General features: G+C 36.8%; 1 protein-coding gene across 4 annotated transcripts in view; it reads left to right on the top strand.

The window, feature by feature from the left end:
• The window catches only part of ATE1 (arginyltransferase 1), an 86,568-nt gene that overhangs the window by 48,684 nt on the left and 21,157 nt on the right, over positions 1-16,727 (top strand). For all 4 annotated transcript variants that reach the window (XM_086616416.1, XM_086616417.1, XM_086616418.1 and 1 more), the window contains one exon: positions 15,636-15,756. In XM_086616416.1, the coding sequence (XP_086472542.1) occupies positions 15,636-15,756 (121 nt within the window). The remainder of the gene's footprint in view (positions 1-15,635; positions 15,757-16,727) is intronic.

The following is a 16,727-nucleotide window of genomic DNA, read 5'->3' on the forward strand; positions in this document are numbered from 1 at the left end:
AAAAAAACCCACAACCAAACCACAAAAACCTGTTGCTGTTTCCACACACTGCCCTGACATTTCCACTTGTCTTATGAGAGTTTTATTTTGTTTAGCTGTTTTAAACTGAATAACAACTATTCTGAAAGGAATGACTGAAACTACAAAGTTATTTGCTGTGTTAGATGCGTAGGATGATTTGGTGCTTCTTACTAGAAAGGTTTCAAGGGAGTAGATCATCTTTTTAATAGAATATTACACTGTTTTCTTCTTTCCCCTTTCTTGTTCGGTATAAAAATGTTTTCACAAATAACACTGAGCTCAAATGAGGAAAAAAAGGATCTGAAAATGACCCCATTGTCAACTAATTGAAGAAGAATGGTTTCACGGAGCAAAAGCACACAGGAACCAAATTCTCTGCTTGTCCCAACACAAATGCACTATTGTTTTATGAATGGACAGAAGGCAAGATGAGCTTTTTGTTCAACTGGTTTTATTTATTTATTTAAGATGTTGAAGCTAGTGTTCTGAGGGGTTACTTAGTGTTAATATGGTCAGTAAAGTTGACCTATGATTTATTTTATTTTGGTTTGGTTTTTTTTTTTTTTTTTTACATTCTTTCCATTTTAGTCTTTACCAGTTGGCATCATGTGGCTTGCTATTAATTGATTTTAATTATCTTCCATTCAAGGGAAAGGAGAGGAAAGCAGAGAGATATTAGAGTATATTTTGGAGGGGCTTGCTACTCTTTGCATCCTCCATTGATATCTTACAGTGGCGGTGAAGGACCCTGAGTAAAACCCTATAGTGCCAACGGAGAGCCAGAGAACCAGTCCCAAGTTCTGCCCCTGCCCCTCAGTTTGGGCAATCTGAGGATGCTGTGCAGGGAGATCAGGTGGGAAGGTCTCCACAGGGAGAAACTTTGGGGCTGCTCCACCACAATTCCTGCTAAATTAGGTGTGACGTTGAGAAAGGATCCAAAGGACAGCACTTGTGCAGCCTCAATTTTTGCAAGATGGTGTTTTATGTGTTTCTTATAAATTGTTGCGTGCCTTCCAACCCTAACCATTCTATGATTCTAACAGAGCTCAATTTGTAAGCCCTGACTGAAACTTTATTTTAGAAAATAAATGGGTTTCTTTCTCAGAACTGCATCTGTTTTGCGGTTTGTTGCTGATGATGGTTTAATGGATTTATAAGCACAAATGATTCTCTGTCAGTGGGGGATAGTAAAGAAACTGTACGTTAAATGGCTTGATTGCATTGATGACTGAATTGTTAGTCCTCAAATGCCTGTACTAACAACTCCACCTTCTGATGAAGTTTTAAATGATAGTACATTTCCCTCCTTTGCTTGTGGTGTGGGAAGAAGTTAATGTGATGATCCAAGAAAAAAGATGCTAACATTCCTCAGGCCAATACTCATTAAGTTGGAAAAGTTGCAAATTGCCCCAAAAGTATCTAAAATCTCTAATACACTAAGCTAAATTCTGCATAAGGTGGGCTTGCTTTAATCCTCTTGCCTCTGTGGTGGTTGGATGTCTTCAGAGCAACAACAAACAAGAATGAGTATGAACCTTCTCCTGAGAGTCTCTTAAAACTGCAGGTAGTGTTCCTTCCCTGAGATTTATGAACTCCTTCTGGGTTTTCAGCCAAATCCTTGGCTCCGTTAGGTTGCTTGGATAATACAACACCAACACAAAACTTCCCTCAAGGAGCAGCTGGAGACCTTCTGCAGGGGCTGATGGTGGAGTTGGAATGTGCCATGGTTCTGCCAAGCCTCCCAGGGCCCACTGCGAGCTGCTGTACGTTGAAACAGCTGCAGATGCCACCAAGGCTGATCAGGATGCAGAAAACTTTAGAAACATTTTTGGCCACTGTCCTTTAGATGTGTAGATCTGGATTAAAGTATTGTGTCAATATTTATTGGCAAGTGATGCTAAACATACAAGTATTTATTATACTTCAATCCCTATTTTAGAAATATCTTAAAAATGCATGGAAGTACATGAAACTGCTTTCAGGTTTTGAGATACGCATGCACATGAATACAGTGTGGAGCTTTATTGATTTTAAAATAAAGCAAGATGATTGCCTGGGCAATGTTTTATTATTTTAACTCTGAAAAGTGATGATTATAAACTGTTAGAATGTCAACAAAGTGCTTGATTTTTATAAATGCAGTTCTAATTTTAATACTCCCCTAATCCTATATGTGGATGTGTGTTTAATATACCCTTGAATTACCAGACTTTGGTATGATCAGGACTTAACGTAGCACATAGTATAGTTACTGATTCCAGCTCGTTTGCCTTCAAATTTGTTTTCTTCTGCAAAGGTGATTATAAAGAAGACAGTTTCCAAATGTCTGGCGTTAAGAGAAAACCATATTCTTGATGTTTCAACTTGAATGCTTTGGCGATGTGCAGTGTTAAACAGTACGTTTTCCTGAAGATGCAGGTAGACACGTGTACCTTCTAATGGTAATAATTCAGATGAAGACATAATAGCGAATCTGTTCTAACCAACTATGAGAATAGTGTTGGGCAGTTTTGCAGAGCCACAAGCGTGCACGTGTGCATTTACATTGCTAATAGATGCAAAATCTGCATGCAGAATCACCGCTACAGAATTTGCTACTGTAATTTCATTTTGTTCAGTTTTGTATAGTTAATAAAAATGGACTTACTTGACAAGAATTCCAGCTCTCTAAGCGTTTAATATTTTGTTTAGCATTAAGGAGACAGAGTTCATTAACATAAGGAGGACTTTGAGAACAAGTCAATGGCAAAAAGAACATGTTGAAAGGATACAATTATTTTTACTGTATCGTGTCCTCAGGCAGTTATTATTCCCTACAAAATAGCTTAACAAAAATTAAATACATCTCTCTAGCCATATTTTCCATGTCTTATTCCTACATTTGTTTAGTATTCCTATATTTGGGTTCTTTCCTCACTTTCTTATATTTAGCGTAGTCCCAGAGGAACTCCCAACGCGTTGAAGCCAAGAAACTCTGGGGCTCTCCCAGTTCAGTATTTCTTCTGGTAATTAATATAGCTACAGCCTGGGTTTCAGTTTCGAGTCTTAAGGCTGAGAAGATGAACAGAAGCTGGTATGGGCCATGGTGGCACTTCACATTCTGCTTTCTGCAGCATTGTGGGTTTTGGCTCTTTCAGTAGATGTTTACGTGTGCAGTAGGGGACACGTGATGCCTGGCTGCTTTGCTTGACACATGTTCACTTTTGGAGACCACATACCATCTCTTCTATGGGGACAAAAGTTGGTTGGTTTTTTTTTTCGCCATACAGATTTTTGTCTTATTTTGAGGCTGTTGCAGTGAGATCAATAGTGGCTTCAGTTCGGGCGTGTGGTTTCTGAGCTCCACATGCTGAGATGGTCCCAAGGTGAAGTAGGATGGTCTCCTGCTGAGACCAAGCACAGAGAGTGTTTACAAATTCTCCTCTCCCAGCAAACAAAGCAAGCTTGTTTAACAAACACTTGACAAACAAAATAGACCTAAAATTAGAATGCTTATTTCATGAATGAAAATTTACTAGGAAAATAAACATTTTTAGGGACAATAGAAGAAAGTTCTTTTAAAGTGCACTTCTGTTGATGGTCCAGAATTTTTGTACAGATACTTGTTGATACTTTGTACAGATGGCTGTTGCTTTGCTTGCAGTTAAGGTTTAAGTTCTAACACATGCTTGGAATACTGCGGTGAAGCGAGCCTTTTTATTTATTTATTTATTTTTTAATCTGCAGATGTAGGGGAGACAAGTAGGTTTAGATTTTTTGGCAGAGGTGTGTTACTCTATCCTGATAATATAAATTCTAGACACTTAAACACTAAGTTTTGTCATCACTTTACTTTCTCCTTCAGATATTTAGTCTGAATAACATCTTTTTGTGTGTGTTAAGGATGTGTTAACTTAAATTTCACTGGATTATGTAGTCAAGATCCCTCAGAAACGAAGGGTTTGCACTAATAAGCTCTCCTGTGCTGTTTTTTCTATGCTGGCCTACAACTTCACTTGCTTCTACTGTCTGAAGTTTACTGTTAAGACCTATTTGTGTATATGTACTACTGGTGTTGAAGTTGTTTCTTCAATACTGAGTTGTGTATAATTCAGTGTTGAATGACTAAAGGTAAATTATTGGGCTTTTACTCCATTTTTTATGGTCAAACTCGAAAAAAAAATGTCAAGTGTACCATATATTAATAGAAAGCCTTCAGGTTAAAAATCTTGTACTGTTCTGAATTATCAATTCAGGATATTTATTATCTCTTGTTCTTAGATGTATGAAAGCAAATAGAAATTGAAAATGCTGGAGTGGCAGTTTTTTAAAGTGACATTATTTTTCAACATGGTTTAGTTGCATAGATACTGTAAATGCTTTTGAAAATCCCACATAGCATATCTTAATCTAAAGCCAACATCTCACATCTGAATTCTTAATTAGGAGTATATTTCAACTTGTGGATATCAGTGTTTCACAGTTTGAAAAGCTGTCAATTAGTCTAGTATTTATTATGTCTTCAAATATTCCACAGACTGAGTCAAAAGCTGAGCATGAAAGTGAAGAATGAAATTATTTATTCAGTATAAGGCTACCATCAGCCCAGACTTTCCTGGGTAGGTCTTATTTTCTTGCCCTCAGTCTTGTCTGGATAGATTTTTGGCAAGTTCTGTGTATTTCTGGCTCAGTTTTTTGGAAACCCCATTAGAAGCAGAAGCAAGACTTTGGGAAAGTCTAGTACTGAGGTAGTATTCCCTGTGATGGTGTGATGGATATAGGTGGTAATGCAGAGAGAGATCTGGCCTGTAAGGCTGAGCAGAAGAAGGGGCATTGAGTAGCAGTAATTGGGGCTCATGGGTTGAGTTTTGGAGCTGAGAAAAGAGAAGGTTGGAGGCTCCAGGGAAAACTTTTTGAGGAGAGTCGTTGGAGAGATGCTAGGAAAGACGAGGAGGGCTTGGACAACGATGAGCACTGGCTGGGGAAAACAGCACAAGGCGTTGGAGGTAACCACAGAATACAGCAGCTGTAATGGGGAGTTTGATTTGAAGATAAACATACAGGCAAAAGAATGGTCAAAAGAGTTAAAAATATAGAGAAATTAATGGACAGGAAGAAATTCAGGTTTCTGTGCGCCCTGTCAGTGCACGGTAGCTGAAAGTTTTATCCAGAAGCCAAGAAGCTACGCTTGGGTTAAGTTGCAAAAGCAATGCATGTGTGATGCAGGTATAAAAAGAGTAAATTGGAGGCTTCATAGATACCTGAACAGTAAATACTGTATCTTGCTGTAGAATATACCTGCTTTTCTCTTGTGCTCTCCTTTCAAGTTTTTCAGGGTCTTTATTGCTTTAAAAGATCCGAAAAAACAGATTTGAGTTGAAGTGAATCATATGAGTAAGGGTAGCAGCTTGAGTCCCTGTTTTTTTTTTTTTTTTTAATCATCACAAATGATTCAAAAGTTAATTTACATTGGTTTACTTTTTGGTGCTTCATAATCACGGTCAACGTTTTTAAAAAACAAAAATAAAAAATTATGCATGCTGCCCTTGTGCACATTTCTGTTGTGCTGGTGGTTTAGTTCTGGTGAATGTTAATTTTCTGATTCCCTGTGCAGTTGTGCAGAAAAATATTTTAAACCATGCTCACTTTCACTTCAATTCTATCAATGTAATTTTATGTTTGGATATTTTTTCTATTAGATGAACATAGTCTGTAGTTTTTTTCCTTTGATAACTAGGTAGTAGAAGCCTTTTTAACAGGGCATTAATTTATCTTTCCTATGGAGTATGTCTGTAAGTTGCTTGGATGAATGCTGTTCTTTTAGATATGGCTCCAGCTAGTGAGGTATTAAGGAATGTTTACGGCTATTTGAGATCTATGTGACAATTTTGTGTATGTAAGTGTAAAGTGTGAATATGATATATTAGGTTGTGCATATTTTTCCACTGATTATTTCACTTTATGTTAAATATAAGAAAATAAACTTTAATCCTTAATTTTGAACATTTGATTTAATGAACTCAAAAAATATTGTCGGTTTATGGCAAATCTTCAAGAAAAAGATACGGGATCCACATGATTGAAACACTCACTTCTTTTCCCCCCCTTTTTTTTTTTTTTCCCCTTTTGCTTCTCACAGCTGCCAAAATAAACTCCTTCTGAGATAGACCTAAGTCAACATAGTTAGCGTGTCTCTAATGAAGCATTCCTCTTGAGGCCCCTGCTTGGGTTTTATCTTTTTGTCATAGTTTTCTTAATCTCTTTTTCCAAGTTTAATGCTAGGGTATCCTTAAGAATTTCAGCTGCAGATTTAAAGTAAACAAGTTCCATTTCAGTAATGATATGATTTTTATTCCCCAAGACCTTTGTTTTTTGAAGTAAAAAGGCAACGCGTATTACATTTTTTCCTGTAACATACTTGATATTTTCTGAAGTTGTTGAAAAAGTTGGCTAAAATTCAGAGAAGCTAATATTCATCAAATGTATGAGGTTAACTCTCTTCTTTCTTGTTGTTTTCCACTCAAGCTTTCTCAAACTGTGCTACTTTTTTTAAGATTCTTGAGTAGCTTCTCTATGGGCAAGATGGATACTGGTATTCAGCTTCAAAAGTATGTCTGTGTGGTACCATCTTCAGTTAGCTTGTTCCCAACTGGATGTTTAATGGCAATTTGCAGTAAATGCTAACTGGTTTTATATATTTTATTTAAAATAACAAAATGGTGTTTTTTTCTTGTAAAATTTTTGTACATGTGGCTGTTTTAATTTCATAGGGGATTTCAGCCTCTAAATGTGTACAAATACACCTTGAATTTGAAACGACTGAAAGGATTTCAGTCTTGTGTTGATGTCACTATTCTGCCAGTTTAGTATCACTCATACTAAATATTAGTAAATAAGAGAGATAAAATAGCAATATTTTGAAGCTATGCAATGTTTTAATATTCTTGGTGGCAGTCTCTGGAATTCCACTCAGGAATGTACAGTATGGTTTTCCTGTAAATACCATCCCATATCAGCATCTCTTATTTTTGTGTGCCAAACACAAAATTTATGTGGCAACATTGAAAACTAAACTTAGTTTCAATAGTCTGCTTTAATAAAATGCCATTGTATACAGTACAATGTAGCAGATACAGGCAAAAAAGAAGTAATAAAAAAAAAAGAACCTTGGGAAATACAAAAAGGCAAAATAGATACATGAATAGTCGGATGATGTAGAAGTACTTAAAAAACATGCTTAAAAAGTGACCCTAATCTTATGTAAGCTTTTTGAGTAGCTACATACTTGGAATATTTCCCTTTTTTTCTCAGTTTCAGGAGTTGTATTCAGACTTGTCTGTCATTTGGATATTATTATTTCAGCTTTAGATAAACAGTCAGCCAAGTTAGGGCCGTTTAGAATTCATAAACTTAACTATTTCTGTCATCAAAAGTCTGGAACTGTGGTACCATAGCTGTTGTAGGGCAAATAATGCTCCTTATCGGTCTTGAAGGGATTGTTTTGTACTGTCGTCTCTACAGTGTGAAACACCGTATAGATGGCAAATTCAGCCTAGAAGCCTTCACTGTGTAGATTAAGTTTACTGAAATCTAAGAACAGCAAATGTAGAACTTGTGCATATGTATCTCTCCATCTTTCCTACTCAGAAAGAAATGAGTGAGAACAGGTATGGGGTGGGAATAGGCACAGATATTGAATGGCTTGTGTCCAAGTTGAGAAATGTTGCTGTACACTAGACATCCGTTGGCTTGAGTAAATCTCAAAGAATATGAACATAAAAGACTGACAACTGCCCCCCTGCAAAAGATATCTTTAAATTATTTTTTAATAAATACTCATTTAAATATGTATTTGTCTATCGAGTCACCAAGGTGGATGTTAAAAGTGTCGTCTTTATGATGTAATTCCTGAACATAGATTTATATTTTTTCTTTCCCCTTTTGTGCAAGCCTAATCACTGGCTTCATTGCAGATACAGTGGCTTTGATATGGTGACATGTGACAGAGTGGCTTTAGTTGCTTAAAACAAGCAATGGAAAACTCTCACTGGTCTTCATAAATGAAGAAGATCAAACCCTTGGCAAGAAGGCTTGGAGGAGAGAACAACGCCTGAGAGTGGTTGGCAGAGTATGGCCAGAGCTGTGCATTATCTTCAGCTCTGGACAGTTGCATCCCACGCTGATAAACCAGAGATGCTAAACACCCACGACACACACATCCCTGCTGCAGCAGCCCTCCACGACAGCGAGGCCAAGGTCTCTTGAGCGTACTCATTACTGTTAACTTTTCAACTTGAAACCAGAATTATCTCGTTGATAATTCTCGTTGATAACACACGCGGTGGTGTTAGAGAGGATAGTGGGATCTCGTTGAGGATGGTCATGGATGTATGTTATCTAAAGCAGCACTTTGTTGGCTGCTTGGGTCTCGCTGGTGGCACTTTCAGATATTAAAGTGCCCCAGTTCGTAGCTTGGATCTCGTCACATAAACACCCACAGCCTCCCCTAACTTGTTATACCTGTGAGAGGGGAGGATCATACTGGCATATAAAAGGAGGGAGAAGAGCTGGACAGAGTTAGAGACTAAAGAGGAAAGGAAAAAAAACACTGTCCCAAATTTTCCCCTTTTTCTTCAGTGGAAAGCAGTTTTTTCTTTAGCAGTCCATGAGCCTTTTCAGACACTTTTTGGCCACTTTCCAGTATCGAAAGCAAGCTAGAAAGTTAAATATTTCAGCTGACGTTTATGAAAGAGGACAAGATGAAAGCAGCTATTTAGAGTGTACACTGAGTTATGAAGATAGCAGAATCCAGGCAGTTCAGGAGATTCCGAGGAATAGCATGTGTTGGGAAAACAAAGAAACAGTAATATTTTCTGAAAGTATTTTGGAGGGTGAGGCAGTCTTTCTTTGTAAGTGCTTCTGTGCAGACCACTATAGACAAATAAAGTGCTGAGATTTACCTTAAATCTGATTGAAATTTAAGATTAATTTAATTTGATTCCTTTTTTGTGGTGGGTTAAGAGCATGCAGACAGTTAATGGCCAAATAATGTCATGATAGTTGTAGGATATTGAGCATGAATCTTAGCTGTCTTCCTTTTTGTCTTTTACTTGTTATCTTAATCTGTTTTACACTTACCCATTTATCTGAGGGACACTATGAAAACCTTCTGAAACACTAAAAATTTTTATGTTAAGCAAAGAACAGCTAAGTATGAATGCATAGTCAATATTTGTAGGAAACTATTTGTTACCTACTAGTTTTAAGGCATGTAGGAAACAAATGCCATAACTGCTTCCTGCTTGGAAACAGTTTGTCATTAATTATTTCTGTTAATACGTGAAAGTTGGCAAATTATACCATTGCTCTGGTCAGTCAGTTTAAAGGTTGTTGGGGCACGTTTAAAAACAAAAAAAGCAAAAAAGTAATGCCATAACAGATTAACTGATCTAAAAAAGTGTTGGTATGCTTCAAAATATAACTTGAAATATTTGCATTTCACTTACAGGAAATCAAACAATTAGGAGAAGGTGAGCATTTGCTTTGCATTTCTATACTTGAGATGCTTTGGGAAGTGCATTACAGCTCCCTGGCTGGCTTGTAAAATTCCCATTCCGCAGGTTTTGTGCCTAATGTGATAATGTGACTAAAAGAATGAGAATCAGCATAGTTTTTTGAAAAGGAAGGAATATTTCTCTTGCGCTTTATATAGTTCTCGAAAGTAGTTTGAGTTTTATGAGCTAGAAAATGAATTTTGGTTATTATTCATAAAATCTTCTAAGGATTACAATGCATTATTCTTCAATAACAGAAAGGTGGCTCAGCTCTCAAGAATGCAACTTGTGGGTCCTAAAAATTGCATAATTAGTTCAAAGTTTGCAGTTTGGATAAAATCAGCTTGTTTGATACTGGCACTGGAATATCAGGCAGTCTGTTTGCACGTGCAACTGTGGACCCCGCGGTTAAATCCAAATTGTTGTTACTCATTCATTGAGTTGCCCACAAACTACACGTTTAAGTCCTTTTTGGTATAGACTTTCCTGTGTGCTGAATACTTTTTGATGATAAATCTGGAGTCTCCAGCCATCTCTCATTGATAAATAAAGCTGCTTGATTTATTTTGTATCTATTAATCCTGAGTTTGGTTGTTTTTTTTTTTTTTAGTGTAAAAGATCAAAAAAATTGGTGACTATGAGGTGGGCAGTGAATTTGTGTAGGTTGTTTTGGGTTTTAGAGGGGTTTTTGTTGTTGTTTTTCTGAAGTCTTTCAGGCCTTCCACAGATGGATCCCATGTGAGTGAGTGCGGATGGTTGGAAGCGCAAACGGATTCAGATGTTGAGCTCTTTGTCCCCGCCGGCGCGGGCGCAGCGTGGCACGGTCCGCCCGCCGTCTGCGAAAACACAGCAGTTAGAGTTCCGTGCAAAAAGCTCTCCTGGGGATCGAGAAAGTCCATTTCTGTTTGTGTAATGAAACCAGGGAGCAAGGGTCTGCTGTAGTACGTCGCTGATGGGATTCCAGTGGGGTTGTCTTTCAATGAAAAGCCTGAATTTAATAAACCCGTAGCCTGGCACGCGCTTTCTTGGGCGACGCTGCCTCGCTCTAATGGATTGCTGTTGATAATTTGGGGTTACTTTGTTTACGTAGCCTGAGAGCTTCTTTTTAAGCAGCTGGCTGGAAATGGAGATGAAGGCAGTCTTAATTCACTTTTAATAAAAGATCAATGGGTTTATTGTGAAAAAATAGAATACAGATGTAAACCGTACCTGAAAAAAGAATTAAATGTGTGTTTAACCTTCCTATTTTGTTTTTTCAGTGCTACTGGTGCTTGACCTTCTTCAGTTTTGAGACTATTCTCTTTCTTGGTAGTTTTACGTTTTAAGTTTTACTTAGACTACAAAAACAAACTCTGCTGGTGTTTTTCATCTCAAGTGCTTACCAAATCCCTCAGATTTTACAAAATATTTAAAAAGTAATCTCCAGACTAAAGGCTCATTAAAACCTTTGCCCTTCCTGTGGAACAAAAGTTCAGAGTAGTTCTGGTCGATTCTGATTTGGAAACTGTAAAACAAAAACCATCATGGTGTGAAGTATTAATTTAGGCTTGGCAGCCTCACTGTAAAATTTATGTCCAGAAGTTTCTAATTAAAATGCAGCTTTTCTAATAGTATAAGGGAAAGCACCTTAAAGGCTCTTTCTTTTATATTGTATGGGAGGAAAAATGCCCCAAACATTAGTGAAAATAAGAAGTCTGGGAGGTATTTTTCATTATATAGTCATATTTATATTACAATATGTTGACTTAGGAGGAGAAGCCACATACTCAGGATTTTCTTAGCTACGCTAATTTTCAGTATTGCTTTTTAATCAGACCATTTGATAGATTAGTCAGATACTCAAAAAGATGCAGTTTTTCTTTTGGTTCTCTTTATTATACCTTGTGCTCTCCTGCTGCTTGAACAAGGCAGTTTGGATGTTTCCCCTGTTGTGGCCCTTTCTCCCTGTATCAAAGGAGAAAAAGCAAAATTGGAAAGAGGACAGCTTGACTAGATGGTTAAATGCATGGAATAGCCTACATAAGAGGAACAAGGGAAGAATTTAAGTTCTGTCAGACTGATGGAGATAACCACATTTATGGGTAAAATCATGGTGATAAGGCAACAATTGTTCACTGCATTCCTGTAATACGGGTAGGAATGGTCATCAGATGGAACTACAGGTTGAAGTAGATTAGAGCAGTTGTTCATTGAATGGCAACATGCATCATTACTGGGGTTACCTGGTTGTCAAAGGATCTGTATTGCAAACTGTTGGAGGTCAAGAGAGTATTGGCAGAGTAACACTGTGCTTTGATGCTGTTCTTTTAGTCTTCACTGAGTAATTTTCTGTTGATGGCTGTCCGAGACAGGATATTTGGCCATACCATGGACATCTGGTATAACCTGAAGTGGCTGTTTTTATGTTATAACAGCTCAAAATGTGTAAATGTTCTATCTCAAGAAGGATGTTTCTGGATGTCCGTGAAAATTTTTAACAGCATCAAAAACAACGAAATTTTAGGCAAATGTATTTTTTACTTCCAAAACCGTTGCAAAATAGCACATCTTGCGTCTTGTTGGATATTTCTCAACAAAATGTAGATGCACAGACAGAAATACGTGCAGTTGCTGTATGTTGACAGGGTGCATTTCATCAGCAGGTGGTATAGGGTTTAAGAAGCTGAAACATAAGACGAGTGCTTAGGGATGGTCTGTAAGATGATACTTTTTGTTGAAAGTCTTATAGTGAAGTATTCCCAAGATGGTCTGAATAGTATAAACAGTGCTACTGTGCAAGAGCTTTTATATTATGAGATAAAAGAAAGCAGAATGTTTTCAGTTATGGGTTTTTACCATTGACTGGGTTACTTCTGCAGTGTACACTAATTTAATTTGAAGCCAAAGAGAAATTATTTTCAAAAATAGTTTTGCAGACCTGATGAATTTCTTCTACTGTGATAAAGAGTTCTGCAGCAGTTCCCTTAGGAGATCCCCTTTCTATTTAGGATTTATGTTGGGTGTATACTGCCAATCAGCAATAATAAGAATAAGAAGGAATATAAATAATATGCTTAGAGGCATTTTTTTAGATGATGTAATAGTTTTAGAGTGAATAATGAAATATGAACATTTTTCTAGAAGTACAGGTGCTCCTGTATGTGAGGCAGAATCTGGCTGAGTTCTTACCTTCAGATTTTTTCACAGTCTGGGAATAAGGGGGGGGGCTGGGGGGGAAGTGAGGTGGATTCATAGTTGTTTATTTTCATACTGAGTTTTTAACATCTTTAAGAAAGAAAGTAAATAGAGAGTAAGTTCTTGGGGAGTGGGTGGGGAAGGGGAAGAAAACCCGTTTGAAATTATTGCATCTGATTTAACATATTCTGTGGATTCCCCTTTTAATTCTATCAATATTGAGACTGCCAACACTGTTCATGGGGAAACTCACCTCTGTGTGTCTCTGTGTTCCCACATCCTCCGTGGAAGGAGTCATGGGATGTGGGTTTAACCAGTAGAGTAAATAAAATGTCTCTATGGGAGAAATATCTTACTTCTAGTGTGTTTGGAAATACTTTTAGAAAGAGAGGATATTGAAAAGCATCAATGGCTCGTTTAATTTTTACCTCTGATTACATTGTGTGTCACTGGTCAGTGATGTGTCATCGCTTCAGCCTTACGCATCTTCAGGGAAGTTTATTAACAAGATTCTAAATTTTAAGGGAAGAAAACATCGAAAGGAAGTCACTTGACAACTGTTTCTTCCTTTTTCTCTCCGAAGTAGGGAATTTTGATGCCCAAAATAAATACTTTTATAGATGGTGATGGATTGGAGAATCAATTTCCCCATTACTGTTTTCCTCAGAACTAAAGAAGCTCTTTTTTGTTATAACCAAACTACTAATGCTACAATGCAGTTAATTTTATACCTTACATTTTATGATGGAATATGACATGATAGAAGTAATTGGGAGATTTAGAATAGGGCTGTGTAGTGATATGATTTTTCACGTGTGGGATTCATAAATGTGATATATTCCAAGATGTTGAGGAGACTGTGAGTGGCTGCACAATCTTTATTTATACCCATGAGTATACCCATGCTATTAGGAAGACTAACTACCACCTGGTACTTTCTATGCTTAAATGACAGCTCTGAAAGATGGTTACTTGGCTATTTCTACTGCCTTGGCCAGTTGAGAAAATGTCTTTAAATCAGTGAGTAATTGTTCTAGTATTTTTTTAAAATCTGACAGAAAAGGCGTATTTTTTTCCCCAAGTCCTTAAGTTGTTTCAGTGACTAAAAGTGTTCTTTAAGCATTACCTTCGCATACCTTTCAACTATTTCTGTTTAGATAGCATAACATTTCAAAGCGGTTTATTTAATAATGTCATTTCCATTCTCTGGCTTTAGAGGATTTTCTGAGACCTTGAGGTTTAAGCTTCTGCATGGAATTGGAGGAATATTTTTTTAACTTAATATAGAAATTTGCATTTAATTAAAAAAAAACTCAAAAAGCAACAATGGTTGTTACAAGTCAACCCTGAATGTTTTTCAAATGAGACAATCCAAGTCATGCAGACTCATTTCGGAAAGATAGATCAGGTATTTGACAAGGTTCAGCATGAAGTTTGCTTGGTTGGTTGGTTGTGGTTTTTCTTCATGTGGACAGTCATGACTTTTTTTTGTCAGAGAATTTTTGTGTTTCTTACTCAACAATTTACAGTTGGTGGGAAATACAGAATGAAAAAAGTTAACTCTACTGTAAATATTGAGTGGAACAGTAAGAGAGTAAAAGGAATTGAGAATCTCTGCAAACATTCAAAAAATGGTTCTTCTCATTCTGCAAAATTGGATGTTGCTGCATACGGGTGTGTCCAAAAGAAGACTAGCAGAGCTTGCGAATGGAACTTCTTAAAATATGCCTTTATCACCAGACTGTAGTCACGGTAATTATCAAAGTCCCTTCCCATACCTTGATCAGCTTCATTCAAGGCCACTTTTTTTTTTTTTCGTAGTAGATGTTGGAAAAAAAAAAACCCAAACAACTTCATATCAAGATGGTCATCTTCATTACCTATTTAAAGTAATTGATGTGAAGAACTCTCAGTTGCATCAGATGCAGTGTGACTTCTTAGAACACCCAGTCCTTTAACTGTTGCCTCAAGACCTGTATAACTGAAATTCTTAAACTTTTTAATTTACTGTATGTATGTTTTTCAAGCTGCTACATGTAATGAATTTTCAGTTTAAAAATTAATTTGATATCGCCACCATATGGCTCTGAACGTTGAGAGGTTATGGATTAAATGAGTAATGGCTCAAAGATAGATTTTTGACTTGAGTTACAGGCTGATGAATAATCTTATTTTAAATCAAATAAAGATCTGATTAGAGGAGGTTATTATTGCTGAGGTGGTGATTTTCTGTGTAGCTGAAGGGAAAATAATTATGACTGTTTAGTTTCTGGGAATGACTGCAAAGAATATCTTTTTAATAAATCAACAAGAAATAGTAGAATTTCACTAATCATTACCTGTAAGCTATTCCAGGAAAACCTCCATGAATTAAAAAGAAAATGTTACTGTTTAAGTAGCAATGAATGAAATGCTCTATCACTAATGCAATAAAAATAGCATCCTGCTTACTGTTAAGTGTTTATTTTCTATTAGATTTTTTTGGGTCTCCATTATTTGCTAGAATGACCAACACTTGAGACGAGCTGCTTTTGAAGGTGCTGAGTTTTTTAGTGTCGGCATCAGCTCAGCAGAACTCTGGAGGATAACTTAAATACAGAATTTCAATAAGCAAAGCCAAAACTTTCGTAGTTCATCTTGGATACCGTAAAAACGTGTTATGTTAATTTTACGTTTTCTTCAAGTGCCAAGGTTAAGTTTGTATTCCTGAGGTGGTGCTGAAATTACTAAAGGAGTGAGCCTGTGATTTCACTGAAGTTGTTTCTGACTCATTTGGTGTAGATTAGACTAAAACTTTTCCTTGTTTCCTTTCATAGGAAAATCTGGGAAGTTGTAGCCAGAGTGTTCTTGTGCAATTGATACGACTACTCTTTTTTTTTTTTTTCTTTTTTCTTTTCTCCTTTCTAGGGTCAGTACAGGCCCTCTGACTTGTTGTGTCCAGAGACCTACGTCTGGACGCCTATTGAGAAGTGTCTGCCCCTGCTCGAGCACTCAAAGTACTGTCGGTTCAACCAGGATGTGAAAGCAGGTAAGTTTACAAGTACTGATAGGTCTGTAAGTTGTCTGTCTTGGTTTTGTAATGTATTGGTGTCATCTGCTGCTGAAGCATTATGGAAATCTTATCTGTAAAGGATAAAAAGTGTGAGAGTCACAACTCTTTCATTAAGCATTAGCAAATAGAGAGTTTTATCTTTAAATACAATGTAAGCAATACAAATTTTAAGTAGGTTCTGTTTTACAGACTATATGTAGTTCAAAATTAACACATATTGCTGCCTTTCAGATAGCTGTATTTGTTTTTCTGTGCATGAACAAATCCAATCACATAATTGTTCCTCCCTTAGATTCCAGTTGGATGAATGCATAAAAAAAGCAAATTAGAATCAATACAGGAAAGTGAAAGGACTGGAGAAGCTTAAAGGCATCAACTGCTTTTGTTAAGAAACAAACTGGCAGTTTTAATTTAACAATCTGTCAGAGAATTTGGAGAATACAATGAACAGCAGAAACACCTTAAACATCTTGGAAGTAGATGGGACATAGATTTTTACATTCTGTAAGATAGATGCTTAATGATTTGCCAGCATAGAACGGTCAAAAATATTACTGACCAGAACATAATACAGTAGTAGTACTGTAAACCAGTGCAATCAAATGGAAAAAAAGTACATATACTTGCTTTAGCTACTGACTCTGTGGGTTGATTGCAGGCCCCAAGGGAGCTGTGTTAGTGCTTGGTGTGGTGCTTGGGTGAAAACCCAGAAAACTGATTAAAGTTTTTTTTATTAATTGCAAATTGCTGAAAATCTTGAAATTTTGTCTTTCTTCGCTGAACAACAGTTGAGAGAGATTGTGGTATTATTCAGAGATGTTGGTGATTAAGCTGAAGATTACATAACACAGTGCTCTGTTCTAGCCATCAAAATACAGATGTACCTGTCTCGGAGTTTGAATAGTCTTCAACAGCTGCTGCTTTCTTTTATTTTTCATGACTCTAGT

This window comes from Tauraco erythrolophus, chromosome 9 (assembly GCF_009769465.1).
Source record: "Tauraco erythrolophus isolate bTauEry1 chromosome 9, bTauEry1.pri, whole genome shotgun sequence".
NCBI classification, from domain to species: domain Eukaryota; kingdom Metazoa; phylum Chordata; class Aves; order Musophagiformes; family Musophagidae; genus Tauraco; species Tauraco erythrolophus.